This window comes from Genypterus blacodes, unplaced genomic scaffold, assembly GCF_046128005.1.
Source record: "Genypterus blacodes isolate CSIRO-AG114 ecotype Tasmania unplaced genomic scaffold, CSIRO-AGI_Gbla_v1 ptg000045l_1, whole genome shotgun sequence".
NCBI classification, from domain to species: Eukaryota; Metazoa; Chordata; class Actinopteri; order Ophidiiformes; family Ophidiidae; genus Genypterus; species Genypterus blacodes.
This window is the reverse complement of record NW_027466858.1, coordinates 1,190,256-1,211,361: the sequence shown is the minus strand read 5'-3', so window position 1 is coordinate 1,211,361 and position 21,106 is coordinate 1,190,256. Positions and strand designations below refer to the sequence as shown.

At 42.2% G+C, this 21,106-nt stretch overlaps 1 protein-coding gene across 1 annotated transcript in view; it reads left to right on the top strand.

Annotated features, from left to right (window-relative positions):
- LOC143000175 (uncharacterized) overlaps positions 1-21,106 on the top strand; it is a 102,533-nt gene extending 81,427 nt beyond the window's left edge. The window contains exons 26-42 of the mRNA XM_076149405.1: positions 3-238; positions 612-697; positions 1,686-1,812; positions 2,795-2,891; positions 3,868-4,011; positions 7,416-7,493; positions 7,728-7,805; positions 17,409-17,497; positions 17,575-17,712; positions 18,221-18,344; positions 18,722-18,766; positions 18,874-18,945; positions 19,093-19,240; positions 19,385-19,441; positions 19,803-19,886; positions 20,176-20,335; positions 20,715-21,106. Coding sequence (XP_076005520.1) covers positions 3-238; positions 612-697; positions 1,686-1,812; positions 2,795-2,891; positions 3,868-4,011; positions 7,416-7,493; positions 7,728-7,805; positions 17,409-17,497; positions 17,575-17,712; positions 18,221-18,344; positions 18,722-18,766; positions 18,874-18,945; positions 19,093-19,240; positions 19,385-19,441; positions 19,803-19,886; positions 20,176-20,335; positions 20,715-20,997 — 2,046 coding nt within the window. The 3' untranslated portion in view covers positions 20,998-21,106. The remainder of the gene's footprint in view (positions 1-2; positions 239-611; positions 698-1,685; positions 1,813-2,794; positions 2,892-3,867; positions 4,012-7,415; positions 7,494-7,727; positions 7,806-17,408; positions 17,498-17,574; positions 17,713-18,220; positions 18,345-18,721; positions 18,767-18,873; positions 18,946-19,092; positions 19,241-19,384; positions 19,442-19,802; positions 19,887-20,175; positions 20,336-20,714) is intronic.

Sequence of the window (21,106 nt, the reverse complement as noted above, 5' to 3'; positions counted from 1 at the left end):
AGCCTGAGCCCGAGAAGAAAAAGAAGAAAAAGAAAGAAAAAGTAGAGGGAGAAGAAGATGACGATGACGAGGAGGAAGAAGAGGAAGATGAGGAGGAGGAGGAAGAGAAGAAAGAGGAGAGCCAGCCAGAGGAGCAGGGTCCAAGCATTCAGAATCTGGAGTTTTGGCCCAAACTCATCACACTCATTGTCTCCATCATTGAGGAAGATAAGAACGCCTACACATCCATTATCAACCAGTAAGCTTGGGATCATACATGTGGTATACGGTGCACACGTGTGTTCCTTTCATCATGTTATCATCATGCTGCAGCAGATGTTACTACCAACTGATAGTGTATTTTCTGTATCACATACCACTTGTAATGGATGACATCATATTGGCTATCATCACCCATCAACACCAGATCATATTAATCATGTCTTTTTGAGAGTATGTCTTATTGAGAAACCTCTTTAACCTCTTTTCTTTTGGCTGCCCAGTATCGACCAGAAAGTTGAATATGCTAATATACTGAAGTGAAGTTAAATATGATGAGAAATACACACACACACACACACACACAGACACCCTCTTATGGTGGCCTGCTTTAACCCCTGTCTGTGCTTCAGATTTCCTCAGGAACTCAATGTTGGTAAAGTCAGTGCTGAGGTCATGTGGACACTGTTCGCTCAGGACATGAAATATGCCCTGGAGGGTAAGACTGTGTGTGTGTGTGTGTGTGTGTGTGTGTGTGTGTGTGTGTGTGTGTGAGCGAGCGTGAGCGTGAGCGTGAGCGCGCGTGCATGTGAGAGCGAGAGAGAGCGAGTCATTTCACTTTTTGTTTCCCCTCTGCTGTCATAAATTGATTTCTTTTCTCTGTCTGCCATCATCGCTTCAAGTTTGGGATAAAATTGACCATTACCGCTGGAACAATGGTGAGGACATGGACACACACATAGGATTCTTCCATTTCTGTTAGTTCATGTGTGCTGATATTCAAACAGAACATTAAAACTAGTTAGTTGAGTGGAATAAGCACTTCACTCAGATGTCATGCAGACCTGTTTCATTTGGATATCCATCTAAATGAAACAGGTCTGCTGCTGTGTTCTATGAGTCAAACATCAAATCAAAATTAAATTACTTCCGGAGAAATCCAACAGTCAAACTCTTCCTCCTCTAAGCTAGAATCGAGTTTCTTACACCATCTATTATTTCAGTTTTTTATCTTTCTCTTTGGTTTAGTTTTTTTGACATCATGCTTTTCTGTTTTAATTTAACTTGCTTGTGTGTTACATCTGCTGCCATCTCAGCTCCAACTACATTCCGCATCCGCAAAGTACAATTCGGTGCTGGTAAGATGTGTGCGTGTGAGTGTGTGTATGGTGTGTGTTCTTTGTGTGTTTAAAAATATGTTTGTATGTTTAATCTGCTACATTGATGAACTTCCCAATCATAGCTCCTACTTGTACATCTTATCCGTTATCCATCCCCATGACGATCTAAAGATTGTTTTCATATATTTGTTACGACAGATCCTGAATTATAAGATGAATTATTTAAAAACAGTTGGTCCATTGTGCCCCAAGAATGAAATTGATTCAATCACCTATAGAGCTCTCTACTCCCACCAATCACAACACAGCTCATCATAGTGTTATTATCCACCTGGTGTGTGCATTTGTGTGTGTTTTGTCTCGCAGAGCATGAGAAGCATAAACTGTGTAAGACTGCCGACTACATGAACCTGCACTTCAAGGTCAAGTGGCTCTACAACGAGTATGTTAAGGAGCTGCCTGCCCTCACAGACACCGTGCCTGAGTACCCTACGTAAGACACACACACACACACACACACACACACACACACACACACACACACACACACACACACACACACACACACACACACTTTCATTCATTTACTGACAGTGTTGAAGCAACTGTTGATCAAACCACTGAGTGATATGAGATTAATATTTCACCGATAAATGGCCCTGAATGCTTCATGTTGGTATTCATCCTTATTTCCGTAACATGTTCAAATCAGTTTAACACTCACGGTTAAATATGTCCTCGATGTTCATGGCAAGTGAGAAAGTGTTCCTGGCCAGTATTTGCAATGTTGGACGGTTGGAACTTAACAGGCACTCGATGTACACAGTGCTGTTGCAGCGAGCGAGGGAGAGTAGATGTTGCACTGCTCAAAAATGTGCAAATTATAAAGGATTCCAAACAAATGATTATTTATTATATTTAACAAATAATAATATGTCCCCTCTTGAATTTGACATCTTTGGAGATTAAAGACCCATGAGGACAGGAGATAGCACGAGATGTCCCTTTAAGTTGTATTGTTGGTGGTTGTGAAGAATCTTCAGACAGAGTAGTTCATTAAAGGACAATACCTACAGGATGATTGCTCACATAAGGGGTTAAGGAATGAGTGAGGAATCTCTGCCTCTGCCTGCACACAGTGAAAATGTATGAAGGGGAATTGCCAATTGAGAGGTGAGAAAGACAGAATCAGAAAGTGTGGGAGGAGATTGTTAAGGCCATGGAGAAAGACTTGTCTGGCTTGAGTTCTGTCTCGGTGTTCCCCTAAGAGGAGCTAGAGAACGTGGCCAGGGAGAGGGAAGCCTGTTCTGCTTTGCTTAGCATGCTGCCTCTGTGACCCAAACTGGGTTAAGCAGGAGAAAGCAGAGAGTAGAACAGAATCCTATCAAAACCCATCATGAATTTACACTACAAATGTAAATCTGCAGATTGACTAAAACAAATTATGTCTTTCACTGTCTGTCTTGTTCTTCCAGTTGGTTCCTCCAGTTTGTCCTGGCCTGGCTGGCTGAGAATGAGGAGGTGTCAATGGAGTTCATGCATGGAGCACTGGAAAGAGACAAAAGAGAGGGGGTGAGTGAAAATAATGTTCCGTACCTCATTTTACATTTAACAAGGATTTAATTCTAATGGAAAAGGTCTACTGAATATTGGTATACTTGTCTGGCAGAATTAAACCTACATTTAAACCTACATTTATATGTGTACTTACAAAAATATGTCGTGATGACACAGACATCTAATGTAATGTTTCAACCACTTGGCCATTTATGATTTGTTCCTACGGCTGAGAGGATAGAGAAACTGTTTCCTTTCAGAACTGTTCCTCCAGGGGGACGAGGCCAAAGTGCAACAGCAGCTTGACAGCTTTAGTTCCACGAACTTATGTTCAGAAACTGCTCAAGGGAAGCTTTATTCATTCAACCAAAGCCGAATAACACAATGATGGCACAGTGCTGTCTCACACCTGTTGATCTTGAAGCTGGACTTTGTCTCAGCAAACCCCTGTTGGCGCTGTCATGACCGATGACTGAAAATCTCACCTATAGCCGTTTTCATTTAGTCCATTTTTCTAAGGAACTATTAAGTGCTGATTGGCCCTGTCGGGGATTGTAAGAGCCTCTAATAAATTAATCTACTAAAGCACAAGGAAGACATAATATGAGATCCTTTAGTAGGATTCTATCACGAGGGAAATACTTGGCAGGGTTGTCTTAACTACCACACTAACCCCTGGGCACCACTACATTACCATTTGAGTCATTTAGCTGATGAATTTATCGACAGCAAGTTATGATTACCGCAACAGTGCAATATGGTTCAATTCCCCTTCCAGCAATTATAAGTAACTGATGATGATTGCAGTGGTCTGAGTCAAAATGACCTCAAATCTTTGCTGTGCCCGTGGAGCAATTACACGCACATTCCACTGGCAGGGACAAAGAAATCTATGCGTTATTATTTGTTTTGAGAAAGACAACAAGGAGGTGAAACTGAAACTGGTTCTTTTATTTCGCATTCACGCTCGCTCTTTTCCATTCACCTCCAGTTCCAGCAAACATCAGAGCACGCCTTGTTCTCCAGCTCAGTGGTGGACATCTTCACCCAGCTCAACCAAAGCTTTGAGATCATTAAGAAGCTGGACTGTCCCGACCCCAACGTGGTGGCCCAATACAACCGCCGCTTCGCCAAGGTGAGATACAGCGATTAGACATCACTGTGTGTGTCTGAAGCCAGAGTCTTTCTATGATATCCATGCTATTCCTTAATCCCTGAATCAGCACAAATCATATATTTCTTTTTTAACTTCTAATAAACAATAGAATTTGAACTGAACACTGAAAAGGAAGACATTCCCGGCTCCAAATTTACATTTCTGGCTCCTCATTTCCTTCAACCTCTTAGTGCCACATAATACCTTGCACATTTACTAAAAAGTATAAATTAAAGAAACATAATACAACCCAACAGCAATTCCTGCTAAAGTAGTTGAATATTAACGTTTCTGATGCATTATTACTATTATTTTGTACATACAGCATGCACAAAATATGCTTACAGAGCCTGAAACAACAAACCAGACTCCCAAAGCCCTTCATTGACCTTACCTTCACCCGTTCATACACTGATGGCAGGAGGAACACCGCACAAGGCGCCAACCTGCAAATCAGGAGCAAAGAACACTTTGACCAACTCTCTAAGTAGAGTACGGAATCAAACCAGGAACCTTCCAATCCCTAGACAACCACTCTACCATCCCAGGCCGTGCCACCTCAGTTAGCACATTTAAAATGGGGGTCATCTCATCTCCATGTCATTTCAATTGCATGCCAGATGTACTTGGGGGGAGATGTGAAGGAGCATCCAGGGGAATCATGAATCACTCTGCCAGCACACTCTTTACACAGACGTCCTATTCATACATCAAAGGACACAACGCCACTCACTCAATACCAAAAGGTTCATCTCAACACAAGATAGTCAACATCTCAGGAAACTGATAGAGACTCCTTCAAAACGTCCTTTTTAATACCGCAGTTTTGAGAGAGCTGTGGCTAATTGGACTTTCCACATTGACGGGAAAAATGATAGAATGGGGATCTGGATGATTAACATATTCTACTTCCTCAAAAAAATACGGTTCAGCTATTTAAACACAGCAGCTTTGGCAGAGCCTCAATTTGGGTCTCAGTGCTGAGTTGATTTGAAAGGCTAAACGTCTCGCTGTTAATGGAAGCTTGTGTGGGGAAAATGAAAGGAACCTTTTTATATTTCAAGGACTGGAGCAATGTCAGTAAACTCTCAGCTTCCATAACCTTTATCGCTGCTCTCTAACTGCTTGGGAATTCCAGATTCTCAAAATGTTTGCCGCTAATACTTCTGTGTGCGGGCAACTGTTTCAATTCATCACCTCCAGTCTATTAGCATACCTGCACAAGTTTAATTTGGATACATAGTGAAGCCTTCATAAAAGAAGATGGATTTCTTTTTGTAATACCACTTAATGACTCAGGCAGATGAGTGTGTTCTTACGTCCCCTGATCGTTCCCAGTGCGGCTTTAAATCATGACTCATCTGAAGAGCTTTTTGAGTCATACAATCATTTGCGACTCATGTGACAAAGCTTTTATCATTCTATTTTGTTTTCTAATTTAATTAAAGGCACTTGTGGCGAAGCCATTACTTTGAAACAAATCTCTCAGATGCAGCTGAAGATGAATGCAAATGAGTGTGTGCGGTTTTGTGCGTGTGTGTGTGTGGTTGGGTGGGGTGGGCTGGGGTGGGGTGGGCTGGGGTGGGTGCGTGTGTGGTTGTCTGACTGTTAAGTTGATATGACTCATTAAATAAAGAATATCTAATGCAAGCTCCCAGGCTGAACAGTTCCCAACTCTTCAACCTCTCTCTCACTCTCACTCTCACTCTCACCCTCACCCTCACCCTCACCCTCACTCTCACTCTCACTCTCACTCTCACTCTCACTCTGCCTCTGCCTCTGTCTCTGTCTCTCTCCCTCTCTTTCTGTCTCTTTTTCCCTCCCTCTCTCTCTATCTCTCTCTCTCCCCCCTTCTCCCTCTCTCTCTCTCTCTCTCTCTCTCTCTCTCTCTCTCCCTCTCTCTCTCTCTCTCTCTATCTCTCTCTCTCTCTCTCTCTCTCTCTCTGTCACTCGCTCTCTCTCACTGTGTGTATGAGAGATTTTTTTTCATCTACTCTGCTTAATTGCTTTCCATCTTTGCAGTCTCATAGTTCATTTCCCCAGATCTCTCGTCTTTGGGCCCCATGCGTCTCCTTGTCTCTTGCTGTATCTGCCGTGGGTTCATTTTAGTTTCATTTTGTATTTCTCCGTTTTGTGTCTGTATTGAGATGTTTGTGCTACAGGAGAAAACCATGCTAAGTAATATAGGCAGCTATCAGGCCACATGTTTAATGCATGAGTCTAATAAGTCCATCTGGCTGACTGAGCAGAAAGTGGGGACATCTTGTGAGGTAATGCAGTTACAGGCACAGTGTCTGTCATCTCCTGGCTCAGCATCAGAGCCAATAAATTAGCTCATTGATTTTCTTAACACCATGGAATGAAACTGCACTTTGTAGCTCTGAAACAATCTTTGGCTACTGCCCACTGCAAAATACAGTGAGAACGCAAACTCTTGCATTACAAAATTTCTTCCATTTGGTCAGAATAACTAACAATGGAAATCAGCACATCTACAGTTGAGTTCATTTCAAACTTTAAACTTGGCTTTTTAAGAAACAACATACACATGGTAAAGCGAAGACAATAAAACAGTTGGAAGAGACTATTTTGGAATGACAATCACACGCTCAGCATGCAGGACGAAGGCAATTATGGAGGAAGACTTCCAGGATTTTTGAAAATTGTATCCGGGAGATATATTAAAACACGGTAAAGTTTACCCCTCCGCTCCAGGTGCAGTGAGGAGTCGGCCATGATAAAGCAGCTCCATCATCTATTTGAATAAATTGCCACTCTGTCCTCCCGTATCTGTAACAGGAATGACCTAAAACATATGAGGCACTATCCCAAGCACACAATATGAACTAATAGTTTTCCCTTCGTATGTCCCTAAAAATGGCCATAGATTCAGAGTAAATTTGCCTCTCGGTATAAATTCGTACAAAGTTCATAGAATTGAATGTCCCTTTGACTACTTTGTATTAAGTGCTGAGCCGCAGCGATGAATCAACCCTGAGTCCTTGAAAGCTTTTACTTTTTACATACCTGGACTCCATCCAGCTGCTCTATGCACTGTGCCATCCACTTTTCAGAGTATTCAGCATTTTTGCTCTGTTGCTCTGTTGTTTAGTTAGAAGTTATTGTACCATGGGAGTCTTTGGTTATAGTACAATGCAATAACATTACAAACAAGTGGTGTTTACGAAGGTGAGGCTGCATTCATAGGGAACATAAGTGTGAATAATGAGGATTTGATGACCTTCTTGTGTCCATTTCCATCTCTTTGAACCCATAATTCACATTGTAATAATGTGATACCTTGAGGTTAAATGCTCAAACTGAATACCTAAATACACAGTGCATCATTCCCTGAGTGTGTGTGTGTAATCTGGTGCCCACAGACGATCACCAAAGTTCTGCTGCAGTACTGCGCCCTGCTGTCCAAGAGCTTCCCGTCCTACTGTGAGAAGGAGAAGATAGTAAGTACTGCTGCTGCCAGACTGCTTCACTCTAAGAGACAGAGACAGAGAGAGAGAGAAAGATTGTGTTGCCAATGTCCGTAACTGTACTGAACCCCACTCCCAACTCATTTTCAAATTGATCTTTAATTGAATGTTCTTCTTTCTTGATGTCAATTTTCCTTCTTTCTTGACTCGATTGTCACAACGTATTGACTGTGTGCCATTTTGCCTTTGCCTCTGCTGTCCCTTCAGCCCTGTGTGCTGATGAACAACATTCAGCAAATGAGGGTCCTGCTGGAGAAGATGTTTGAGGCTATGGGAGCAAAGCAGGTGAGCTGATTTACACTTGTGCTCTGGTGAGGTTTTCAATCTATGGGGGACTCTCAGATCATGGAGGCCTGAGAGTCACCCAATTCCTCTAACAAACGCTTCCACCACCATCCTCTCTGGTACAAGCTGTGTCCAAAACAATCGATGCTGATTAAAAGGAAATCGAGTGGAAAGTGTATCTTGACAGACAGCCATGGTTTGTCAGTTGAGGCTTTTTTGTTCAGTTCCTCTGCTCAGTTCTTTCTTCCCTTCTCTGTTCTGTCATACAATCACATACTAGCACATGTGACACATCACAATATGGTGGAAGCCATTGATCTTCCTGTTTATATGTTCAAGATAAAGTGAAACCACACAGGAGAAAGAGTGGATGTACCTTTAAACATTTTTTGGCAGCTTAACCAATTTTGTGGAGGATCATCATTGTAGAAACGGTTGGACAATGCTACTATTCAGCACTGCTGTACATTTCTGTGACACACACCAAAAGCAGGAAATAGATTGTTGCAAAATCTTAAAGAAACATTTTGTCCAGTCGTGAAAATGTTGCAAAAAAAAAATGTTGATTGAGCATTGAAGGCATGATTTCCACTCATGGCTTTTCTCAAACAATCAAGCTTGGTCGCCTCTGAAACTTTGAGTGTCTCATTATATCAGTTTTTACAAAATTTTCCTTTCAATTTGATGAAACAGCTTGAACACCATTTACACTTCTTGAAATATGGAACACTTGAGGTCGCTATCAAATCACCCAAAGGACTTAAAGTGTAGATTGAAGACCTGTGGACCCTTTTCACTTACATGTCCACCTGTCCACTCTTCCCTCAGGTGGGATCTAATTATTAACTGTACAGGTTTAGTGTGTATTTATAACAGTATTGTCGATCAGCAGTCAAACATAGACTATAAAGGAGCTTCCCACACATTTCATAAGGTTGTTCTTTGAAAACGGCATTAGTTTAGGATGATTATATAAAAGAATGTAGGATTTGCATTGTGTTTGTGTGTATGTGTGTAAATAAGTGTGTTTGAGTCTGTATGTTGCTGCCTCTCTACAGTTAACTGCTGAGGAGGAGATGGTAGGTCTATGGCTTATTGTCACCTTCTCCTCGCCCGTTCTCCTTCACCCTCTTAATACACCAAACCCAAACCTCTTCGGACCTGTTAACCCCTCTTTTACCCAGTCTTGTATTCCTGTTTCCGTGGTGATCCCAGATAGAGATCAAATAGACCTTCTCTGCCTGACTAGATTCAGCTCACAAAGCACTGTCCTTGATAGAAGCTTCCTTGTCCTTTTGTCCTGATATTGTGATATTCCTGAATGACCTTCTTGTAGTTGCAAGTTTGTGGAGATTGTGTAAGATTCTGTTTTGACGGTACTGCTTCTCTCTAAAGCTTGAGAATGAGGAGGAACCTGAGGAGTTTGATGAAGAGGTGGGTCAACATCTCTGCCCCACCCCAGATTAAGATAATAGATGTTTCAGACTACATTATTATAAGCCAGAATCTGATATAGGTGTGAGTAGTTGGTTGAGTGAATGAAACAGTAAGACAGGCAGGCTATAAGCAGGTTTACACGTAATGGGTTCAATGCAGGGGAGAGAGAGCAAACACTGGGCTAAGGGTCATTTAACACTGGAAGGAAATGCATAACATGGGTTGGAACACACACACACACAAACTACACAGCCATATTCATACAAAACTGAAAAAGATGAGAAACATTTCAGTGTCACACACACACACGGGGGGACCAGATAAGTGTGTCAGGTGGCAGGAAGAGGGAGGAAACTCAAGGGAGGCAGCTGATGGACAGGTGGGAAATGGCAGGTTTAGCGTCAGGCAAACAGCCTCTGGCAGGGGAATCAGATGGAGGTGATGATGTGTGAACAGGAGAACTGACTCACAAATGTGTCGATACCAAACCTCAGTGAAGCGATTCATCCTGATACGATTGGATTTATTAAATTGTTTATTCTTTATTTTATTTTGTTTTTTCTGTTCCCCCTTCATCAGGCTGTCACTGACAATGAAGGGGAGGATGACATGGTGGGTAGGCACAGCAGGAGGTCAACTAAGTGGCTCTTCTCTGATAGACTAATCATTCATTTTTGCTCATTCAACTTTTCATTTTCTAATCATCTGATTTTGTTCGGGGTTGCCGGGGTGATTTTCATGACGGCCAGTCGGAGGAGTCCAAGGTGAGGGAGAAACACAAAAGAGAACCTCAAACAGCTTCTATTTCCTTTTTGCTTGAAATAGTTTTGTCTCATTTGACCTCCTCTTTTTTTGTTTTGTCCATCTTAACCTCAGTCTGGCTGCTCAGACTCAGAAGGATCTGAGGTAAGCAAGGATTTAGGGAAGAAACATATTTTCCTCTTCTTGGACATTCTATTGTATAATATCAGCCCTAACAGGTAACACCATGGAAATGATTGTTAATAAACTATTCAACAGTTTAGAAAGTGAACGGAAGGGAATCTTACACCAATTCTGCATTATTGAACCTATTAAAATCTGAAAGCTACTGGTACAAATACAGTATGTGACATCTTGCCCGGGTTGGGTTTATAATACCTAGAGCAGGTTACTATAGCAACTTCACCTGAATCATAGGTAGTCCAGGATTAGAATTCAGACTCTAGAGACCCTTGTGACAAATTGCTTGAAGTTAGTCTTTGTTTTCTAGTTTAGGAGAAACAGGAATTCAAATGGACATATTCTTGCCTGTTATCACGTTTACCCCTATGTGGCGTTCAAGTTCAGCCCCCTGTAGCGCATGATACACCCCCAGCCCCAATGCCAAATCGCCCGTGAAGCCACTGGTGCCACATGCCAGTATGCTCTTAATAGAATTAGAGGGGTGCTAATACAGACTCCCTACTCTTGTGACGGCTTAATAGACTAGACAGCGTGCTGCCACATAATTAAATTCTGAGGGGTTTGCCGTGCATTACAAGTGTTGTATTTAGTTGTCACCGCAGGGAGGGTGTGATTGTGTCTCTGTCACCTGACAGTGGGGGACCTGCAACCTGGCAGGGTGAGGGAAACAGACAAATTCTAAACAGCTGTCTGGAAATCCTCTCACGTAGCGACGTAGGAAACCCGAGAGAGGCGGACGCAGAGAGATTGGAGCTAGATGAAAGCAAGTCGTGTAGTTTGACTATCTGCTGAAAAAGAAGGCGCAGGTGCAGGACATGCTGAGGTTTCTTCAAGTTGCAGTTCGGACTTGTTGATTAAATTGTAGTTTTAAAGGTTGCTGGATTAGATGGATTAGATTTCATGTGGCAGAAAGCCTTTACGTACTACCTGTGTAAACGTTTACAATGTCTCATCTTTTGAGCTGGGACACACACTTCCTGTAGTCAGTGATTGCAATATGGATGGAAATGAGATTCAATTATTTCATTGCAATTCAGTGCAATGAATCAACAAAACACACTGTTGTCCTGTCCTGTCCCATCCCATTGTGTCCTCAGGTTGACAACAAGGAGAAGGAGGAGAAGGTTGGTTGTTTAGGTGTAGTGACAGCTGGAAACAGGCCCCTTTGTTTTGTGAGCTGTGCTGTGTTTGTGTATTATTTGACTTCCTCCTATCTATTCGTAGTAGATGAGTCGATATCGCTTTCAGAATGCTGTAAGTAGAATAGAATAATAGAGTAAATCTTTGTTATCCGCAAAGAGTTATTTGTTGTGTAGCCAGTAGACAACAGAACGCAGACAAAACGGCAAAGAAAGGTATAAGAACGAATGAACGAACGGAGAATGAATGAATCACATCTCCGTGTTTATCAAAACCATAACAGTCGATATCACACCGAGGAAACCTTTACAGAACACAATACAATACATCATGATTGTATGTGTGTGTGTGTGAGAGAGAGAGAGATGTACACATGCTCGTGCCCCCTGATTCTTCTGTTCCTTTTTTTGTTAACGTTTTGTTTTGTTTTGTTCTTTTCATTGTTCAAAAGACTGATAAGGAAAAGGTGGGTCCTCATTACAAGTCTGTCCTTCCTTCTACTGATAAAAAGAATATTGACTTTGGTTTTCTATTATTTATCATCATTGTTCTTTATTAACATTTATTTTGTTGAAACATTCTCCCAGTCTGTGCTGCTCAAGAGGGAAAAGGTGTGTGCTACTTAGCTGTGTGTGTCTCTGTGTGTGTGTCTGTGTCTGTGTGTCTGTGTTCCATGTCATACTATACTGTATATTTTCACAACAAAACCACGTTCCTTCTCATTTCTGTGTACAAAAGAAGGTCCTGGGTAAACATTTCTGTGGATGAAATGCAAATGATGTCATATTTCGTGGAGGAAAATAACACAAACTGTATGAAGGTGGTGTTTGGTTTTGTCCAGAAAATATACATTTCATGGCACAGATCCTATTTAAAGAAGTGCCACATAAATGAAATCATTGATGTGTGTGTGCGTGCGTGTGTGTGTGTGAGACTGCTTTTGAATGTGTGTGTATTCCTGTAAACCCATTTGGTAAACACACAGTAGCTCATGCCACATTTGTACCTTTCAGGCTGAAAAGAAAGACAAAGAGAAGCAGGTTTGTTTTTCTATTAGTTTATCATTGATTTTAGTATTATTGCTTCACCTCTGACCTCCTTGTCTGTGTTATTTTTTAGTCCCCCGTCTTTGCAAACCCCTCAAATGCTGTAGATGTTACGGTGTGTGTGCGTGTGTGTGCGTGTGTGTGCCTGTGTGTGTGTGTGTGTGTGTGTGTGCGTGTGTGTGTGTGTGTGTGTGTGTGTGTGAGAGAGAGAGAGAGAAAGAGAGTGAGAGAGATTTGTTGTTATGGCTCTCTGGTCAAACTACTTTTTTCTTGTCTTTGCCCCAAGCAGGACACAAATAGCAAACAGGTGGGTTATTGGAAAAACATGAACTATCCAGTGTGGGGTTAGCAGCTTGTGCAGAGGCGGACATGCACAGATTTATACGGTGGCACGACCCAGAGGTGCTAAGTGTGTGCATTAAATGAGTTTTTCAGCTTTGTACTACTAAATCTCCCAGCAGTTTAAGAGTAAACATGGTCTTCAGATCTGTCACGTGTGTGTGTTTATGTCTTTATATGGGCGTGTAAGTTGAGTATAAGGAGCTGACCCAGTTAACAGCAGCGCTCTGTCTGCTGCCCGCCTCTTACAGCCGAGTGAAGGTCAATTGTGATTGGATGATGACTCACACTCCTTCCCAGAATCCGTTTCTAACTATCGTTCCTATTTACCAAAACACTTTACTTGTCCTTCTGTGCCACATGGTGTAACTTAAGATCCAGATGAATCGTTTCTCTAAGAACTAATCATTGTATTTTGTGTCTATTGTTGTCAGTCATATTGTGTTATTGTGTATTGTGAAGCAGACAGTTACCTAATACTTTATTTGTTTGTCTTATTAGTCAAAGGAGGACTTAAACAAGGTTTGTTTGGCTCATCACAAATCCTTTATTCCTTGTAGAGCTTTTCCTCCTCTCCTTTCTACACCAAATTTTAGACTCACAACTCCTTCATATAATCCCCTCACTTGTGAATTTAGGCAGACAGCCATTGTGGTAATCTTTAAAAACTTAATTGGACTCTGTTTTGGCACAGACACACTTGCGACTCGCTTTGCTTCTAACCAGAATCTCTTATCACCAATAACTGGAGACCTTCTCTATCTGTTCATCAATGCAGTCTACATGACTCTCTCCATCATTACCTGACAATTCCTTCTTGCTCTTCTGAGTGTCATTAAAATACCTTTTAAATTCGGAAACTGACATGGTAAGGTTTATTTCAGGCCACTTCTTCCAAAGCTGATTGAATGACATTTGGCCACTTTTGTCGAGCCCATTGAGTGAGTTGCTACAAAACAAAAAAGAAACCACAACTTGTGTCTCAGGCCGGCCTGTCTCTTCACAGCAGTCCGGTTGCTCTTTTGAAATTCTTTTCTTTGTGGAGTTAGCATGCTCTCCTTGTGTCTGAGTGGGTTTTCTCCCACAGTCTAAATGCAGGTTAGGTTACTAATACCTCAAGTGTGTATGAGCTTGGATGAACGCCTCCTCTAACTAAATTTAAAAAAGAGCCATCGGCCAAAATTCCTTCTGCGCTGTCCAGCATTAGTTCATCTGTCTCTGCAATGGCTGCCAGTGTTTCTTTTAGAGTTCTGTCTCTCCTCTAGTCAATATCACAAAAACTGCAGACGTCTTTACCTGCAGTTATCCATCACACACAGCCCTGTTAGTGTTCAATGTTTTCTTCTTGTTGTTGTTCTTATGCATGTCTTGCTCACTACCAAGTTATTTTTCATTTTTCGTTTTTCTTTGTCTTATTTTCTTGTTTCTTCTTTCTCTGTCTCCTGTGAAGAATGAAGCCACGGCTGGTGAAAAGAAGGTACAGTTGAAGTGAGAGTGAGAGATAAGAGAGTGGGACCATGGCACCTTTAGGACCTGTAGAGGACAAAACCACTAAGATAGAGTGTGTGTGTGGTCATGCCTGGAGCTGTGTCTGTCTGTCTGTCTGTCTGTCTGTCTGTCTGTCCCTTGTGCTCTTAAAGGTTGTTTTTCTCCACTTTTTCATACACCTCCAAAAGTCTTTTTGAAAAATAACAGTATTGTAAAGCTTGACCGTTCAAGTAAGAAGGCGAATGTGGACAAAGGCATCCAGTGCTTGATGTGCCTCATGAACAATGTTGGGATGGAAGACCATTTATCTTAAAAGAGGAAAAATTGAGCATGTTTCTACAAAACCAAATGTTAAGGGGATTTAAATATCCAAACTCAAATAATACTAATATTACTTCTACTAATATAAAGCCGTACAATAAAAATGTTGAAACATCTCTTGCAAAGATAGAGAAACAAACTCCAGTGTTTCCCTGTGAAGTAAATCCACACCTCCAAGTTCCACATAAATACAACATTTCATCCAAATCTCTCAAGGAAACACAGATGTCAATGTAATCAATCATCAACAACACCAACAAACAACAAATACCCTTTATTGTCTTCATCTTAAGTTTGATCATACAGACCATAAACAACTGCCCCTGGTCTAAAGCTAAATATTGATTAGATTGATCTAGAATACGAGGATGATTTGGTGTTTTCAATCAATAACATCATCAAACTAAACAAGATGTGAAAATTGTTTGTGTACCTATCAGGGTTCAGTTGTAAGGATATGTGAGTTATTTAATCAAGTCTGTGTATTTTTATTCATCTTTCAAGGACACACACTCACACACACACACACACACACACACACACACATATTAACTATCACCTCCAAATGCCTATAAAGATGTTTTACAATTCTGTTTTACACTCTACACTTCACACACACACACACTTGTGACTCAGACGTATAGTATAAAGTATATTTCCTTTTTGGAATCCCACCAAGAGAAGACGGTCCAAACCCTTCTCTTTATCATTTCCCATTCAGAATGTAAGGTGCTAAATCAGTGTCACTTGAAAGTCATGGTTCCCCTTTAGTGTAATTATATAGCGTGGCTGGCTGCCCAACAGCTTCTCTCTAATACGTTTCATTGACCGGGCCATAATGTGGTGTACACTGGAGTTCTTGCATGACAATAAGTTTAGTTTGCGGGCTGCTCCTGTAGGCTGCTCGTCTTACTTTCCGTGTTCTCGGTCCATGTACCTTCCATTCATTAGATTTCAGAGAGCGGGGAAAAAAACAAGTTTCATTCCATAGCCGGTCAAATAAAAAATCCAATATCAATCACAGGACAGGAGCTGATGGCAGGAGGACAGACCTTGTTCACAGTGGCCTCTCTGAGCCCTACAGAGGTTTAACAAGGGCCCTGACAGTAAAAACAAAACACAATCACACACACACGCCCCCTCACACACACACAGTTTTTTGACACTGATTTAACCCAGGGAGAAAGAGGCAGTGTTGTGAAACCAGTGTCATGTGCCTGATACTTGTTGGTAAATTGTTATCAGGAGTTAAGCCCACATTACATTACACACAATTACATTTGAGTGCGACCGTATATTCTTCTTCTTTCCTTTTAAACAGGATGTGGTTGTCATAGCTGCCTGTAGGCGAGGTCTTTTCCTGAGTTTCATTTCATTTCCTGATCACTACAGCAACAAATCACTACAAATGTGCAGAAAAATTGAAATTCAAGTATTATTTACATAATTCAGGTTTAAATTAGATTTTTATTTTAGAGTCAGAAATCCAATGAATAGAAGTTACACAAACCAGCACTCCACAATTTATCCCATGATGTAAGTGCTGCATTGCACCACTGCTGTCAGTTTGCATCTCTGAGACGGCCCAAGTGGATTTAGGTTTTAAAGATGAAGCAGACATACAGACATCTCCCACAAGACAAATAGAGCAGATGTCCCAGCAACTGCTTTTAAGGTCCCCAAAGGGCCTAAGTTTTAAGTAAATAAATCAGAGAATGTGTGTGTGCAGGTAAATGACATCCCCAGAAACACACAATGACTTTGTAATGTGTGCGGAAGGGGCTGTAACACATAATACAGGTTAATGTAGTGTACACTGGTGTAGTGTGAAGTGTGTTGTAGCTGAACAATACGCTCACACACGCCAAGAGTGTTATTATTTATTCATTAGATGTTCTCTGTCAGTGATACACACCAGTCTTTAGTGGATGCTTTAACTCTAAATCGCTTCCTCTGTGTTTCAGCCTTCAGCCTCAGCGACCTTACTGTTCTCTCAGCAGTCACCTTGGATATTAGTGATATTTTTACTTACAGAAGATCTTACATCTATTAATGGAGGGAACGTGTTAATATGTGAGAGCGCCAGGCACCCCCAGCGAGTGTTTGAAAGATTTTTACTTCTCCCTTGAGCTTTAGGAAGTAGTGAGCTCTTTCTAACGTTAAGTACTCCATTCAGACACGACTGAATGCGTTTGAAAAAGCACTAAATGAGCTCGTCGCCTGTTTCATCTTACAGTTAAATCACGTGCAAATTCCCATCTTGCTGCGTTTCTTTCATGTTTTCTGATGTGTTTGGATTTGTGGCGTCATTGCTCCCACCGAATACACTGAAGGTCACCGTGTGTATCTGAGTCATTCCCTACACAGACACACTGACGCACACACAGGCACTGGAGTGACAGCCTGAGCACTGCAGACCAAATCAGAGAATTACAAAAATGTTTTGAGAGTGGAAAACAACAGATTGACTCATGACTGATCAGAAATGTAATATATAATAGTGTGAATGGCTCGTGTCTCTAAGTGGAAACAGTGTGGGAGAATAATAAACAATGACTTAAAGCAGGAGGACAGAGTGGAAATCTATTTCAATTCATACTTAACTTTCACAAATATCCACATATCCTTGTGTGAATATTTACACATAAAGATGTTTCATTATTCAGCTCTGTAATGTTGCAATATTCAGCTGATTAATGGTCTTATTTTTCACATTGCAGAATGCCAAGAACACCGTGGCATTTAAGAAATGGCTTAGATGACTTTTTACACCTTAGCAAAAATATGTAATTAATGACTATTTGATGAATAATAAAAAGGTGTGTGTGTGTGCGTGTGTGTGTGTGTGTGTGTGTGTGTGTGTGTGTGTGTGTGTGTGTGTGTGTAGCTTGACACAGAGGCAGCTGATATTCTCAACGAGCTGCAGGTGAAGCTCAATACTGTCCTGGATAACTTCAGCACCATATTTGGCAAAAGGTAAAATACACACAGACACACACACACAAACACAACACTCCCGCACACCTCCTCTGACTGCCTCCTCTCCCTCCTAGTTTCCAGGCCCGTATAAACGGCTGTATGCGCCAGATGGCTGAGATCCTTTACCACATAAAGGGTCCCCCCAACCGCAACACGGCCGAGGCAGACGCTGACGCTGTGCTGCGACCGCTCATGGAGTTTCTGGATGGGAAGTAAGTCCAGGATGAGGAAGAGGATGGATTACTCTTCCCAGTAATCGAGTGATGAAGTGATGTACATGGATGTGTTCAGTACACTATCACATCATGACGCAGGGCTACAGATGCAACCAACACTTCTGACCACAGAGGAAGAGTTAAAAAAAGTACACAAAAATGCATTCAAGTCTTTTAAAAATGACCTCAGACTCCTTGAATAACATTTGTAAGCCTTTGGAGGAGCCAGACACCAGTTTATGTCATCTCCTTCAGTCACATGTACAGTAGAAGCAATGCCATGTATCTCCAATCTCACTCTAGCACAGTGTTTCCCAAACTGTGGGCCACGGCCGTAAAGGTATACATTTACAATAGGAGAGTCTGAGTATATTCAACAACTCAGGCTTTGTACTTTTCAGTTCTGTAGGGAGATTTAGGCCAGGTTTAGTTGCTTCTGTGTGATATTTAAGAGGAGTAAAGAGTGTATAATGATTAGTCTAATCTGATAATTGTTGTTTTGCAGTCTTAGTATTTTTGCTGATATCTGCGAGAAGACGGTGCTGAAGAGGATCCTTAAAGACCTGTGGAAGATCGTCCTCAGCAGCCTGGAGAAGACCGTCGTCCTGCCTCAGAGCAATGACAGTCTGGTATGAACACACACACACACACACACACACACACACACACACACACATATACCGTACATACTGAGTGTGCTAATTAAGTATGCAGTGGAGATCAACATAAACATCTCAGTGCATCCATGTGTCCCCAGTTACAACCAGAGGCTATTTCTGTGGGGCCTCTGATGTCCCAGATTTCAGAGTTGAATCTCATTAAGGTCATTTCCTACATTAGAATCACCTAAAAGGTTTAAAACCCAAGTTGTGTTTCAAACTACTTTTGGATGGGATCATCAAAGTACACACACATGATACAACACTGTACCATGTCTAAAGCTCAGCTCCTGTAGAGCAGCAGCAGTCCTCTGACACCCTCTAGTGGTCTCTCCCTCTCCCTGCAGGGTGCCCAGCTCCTCACTGCTGCCAAGGGACTGTCCAACCTGAAGGTAACACACCCAGACGACACACACATAGAGATAAAGGAGCAGTACTCAGTGTCAGTCACACATCTTTGTGGAACTTCTCAGCTTATGTTTGCCTGTTTGCTCCACAGGGAGGAGGTGAAACCAAAACACTGACGCCCAAACAGTGTGTGATCATCGACGCAGGACTGGAGACGATCAAGGTAGGCAGAGATTAAAACAGTCAAACACACAACCCCATGTCTAAAAATGTGGAACATAAATGAGGCATTAAAAGATTTCCTTAAAATGTAATATTTCAATAGATTCAATAGATTTACTTTGTTTGTTTCTTTGTTTGTTTTTTTCAGCAATACTTCCATGCAGGCGGTAACGGGCTGAAGAAGGCATTTGTGGAAAAGAGTCCTGAGCTGGCCTCACTGCGTTACGCTCTCTCACTCTACTCCCAGAGCACCGACGCTCTCATTAAAACCTTCATCACCACCCAACACTCCCAAGGTGCACTTCCACTCACACACACACACACACACACACACACACACACATATCCATACACACACTATATGTACAGAAGCTTTTCACTCCTCTCACAAATCAAATCTGAATTGAACTGTAAGTGTGTCTGTCTTCACTTTGCCCCAGTGCATGATGGGATGGGCATCAGAATCACCGGCAGTGAGAAGATTCGCCCTGACCGGGGTAAGTCTTGTGTTCCTCTCGTGTCCTTGCTGCTGAAAGGATGAATTGAAAATGTGTTGCATCATGTCAGTGTGTCTCTCCCACTCTTTCATTTGTCATGATGGCCTTTACACTAATACAATAATTTGTTGAGAGATATGAAAGTGTCTCTGCAGCTGCGATAGACCCTGTGTCTGTTGGACTGCATGTAGAACTATAAACATCAATGGCTGTGGTTCATTTAGCTGTGTCGGCCAATCCATGTCATGTGTTAAACTGTACTCGGCCGTTATGAGAACTATCTGTAAGCTTAGTGATGGAGGTGTGACACCGTGATGTGGTGTGTGTGTGTGTGTGTGTGTGTGTGTGTGGTGTCCTGCAGGCTCGGGGGTGGAGAAGCCCATCGGAGAAGCCATGCTGCAGGTCGACATGATGCTCGGGAAGGATCGCAAGGTCAATGTCAGAGGTGAGACCCCTGAGAGCACACATAGAAACATGTCAACACCTGCATCTTACAGTAACATGAACCTGAACTCCTCCTCCATTAAATCAAATGTTGCATCAGTGATCAGTCACTTTTAACTTTTATGGAGCATGACTCAGTAAGAAGTTCAACCAATGGCTGCTCAAATCAAAATGATTGTCTAAACTTGTGTTATGCATGTGCCTTACACATACAGTATACACACACACACACACACACACACACACACACACACACATTCATTATAACATTTTTAATGGTATATTCTCAGTCATTGCTGTGAACGACATGAAGTGGCAGACATCTGGAATGTTCCGGCCCTTCGTGGACGTCTCCATGGTCGGTCCTTTCCTGGGCGACAAGAAACGCAAGTTCACCACCAAGTCCAAGAACAACAGCTGGAGCGCCAAGTTCAACGAGACGTTCCAGTTGTAAGTAAAGTACAAACATCCACTTAGATTGATTGTGAAAAGTGTTCGGATGAGCCTCAGAGCAGCACTGGAGTTTCCTCTTCTTTTGCATATTCATTTGTTTCATTGTCCTTTGTTGATCCTGGTGAAATCACATTCATTAGGTCATGCGTTTGTTTAATTATCTCTCACCATGTAAGTTCTACATCTGTCCACTGTGTGGCAGCATACTCAAACATCAATAAGTCTTAGAGATGGAGCACAAATTCCTTCACTGTCCCTGGTTTAAAAGTAGTAACTGAAGCCCCTCTCTCTCCCTCTCTCTCTCTCTCTCTCTCTCCTCTCTTTCCTCTTTCCCTCCCTCTCTCTCTCTCTCTCCCCGTCGCTCCTCTCTCCCCAGCGTCTTGGGAAAGGAGTCTCCAGATTGCTACGAGCTCCAGCTGACGGTGAAGGATTACTGTTTTGGCCGGGCAGACAGGGTTGTGGGCATGGCAGTTGTTCAGCTCCGCGACATCGCCGACCGCAAAACCTGCGTCTGCTGGTGTCCGCTGGGGCCGCGCGTTCACACCGACGAAACCGGCATGACGGTGATGCGCATCCTCTCTCAAAGGCCTGCCGACGAGGTGGCCAAGGAGTTTGTGAAGCTCAAGTCTGAGACTCGCCCGGTGGAGGAGGGCAGATGAGCAGAGGTGTGGACTGACATTGATCAGGGTTAAGTGTCCTTCACCCCTGTCTATCATCCTCATCCTCGCTCTGCACCAAAGCTTTAGATCTCACACTCAACATGGAGGA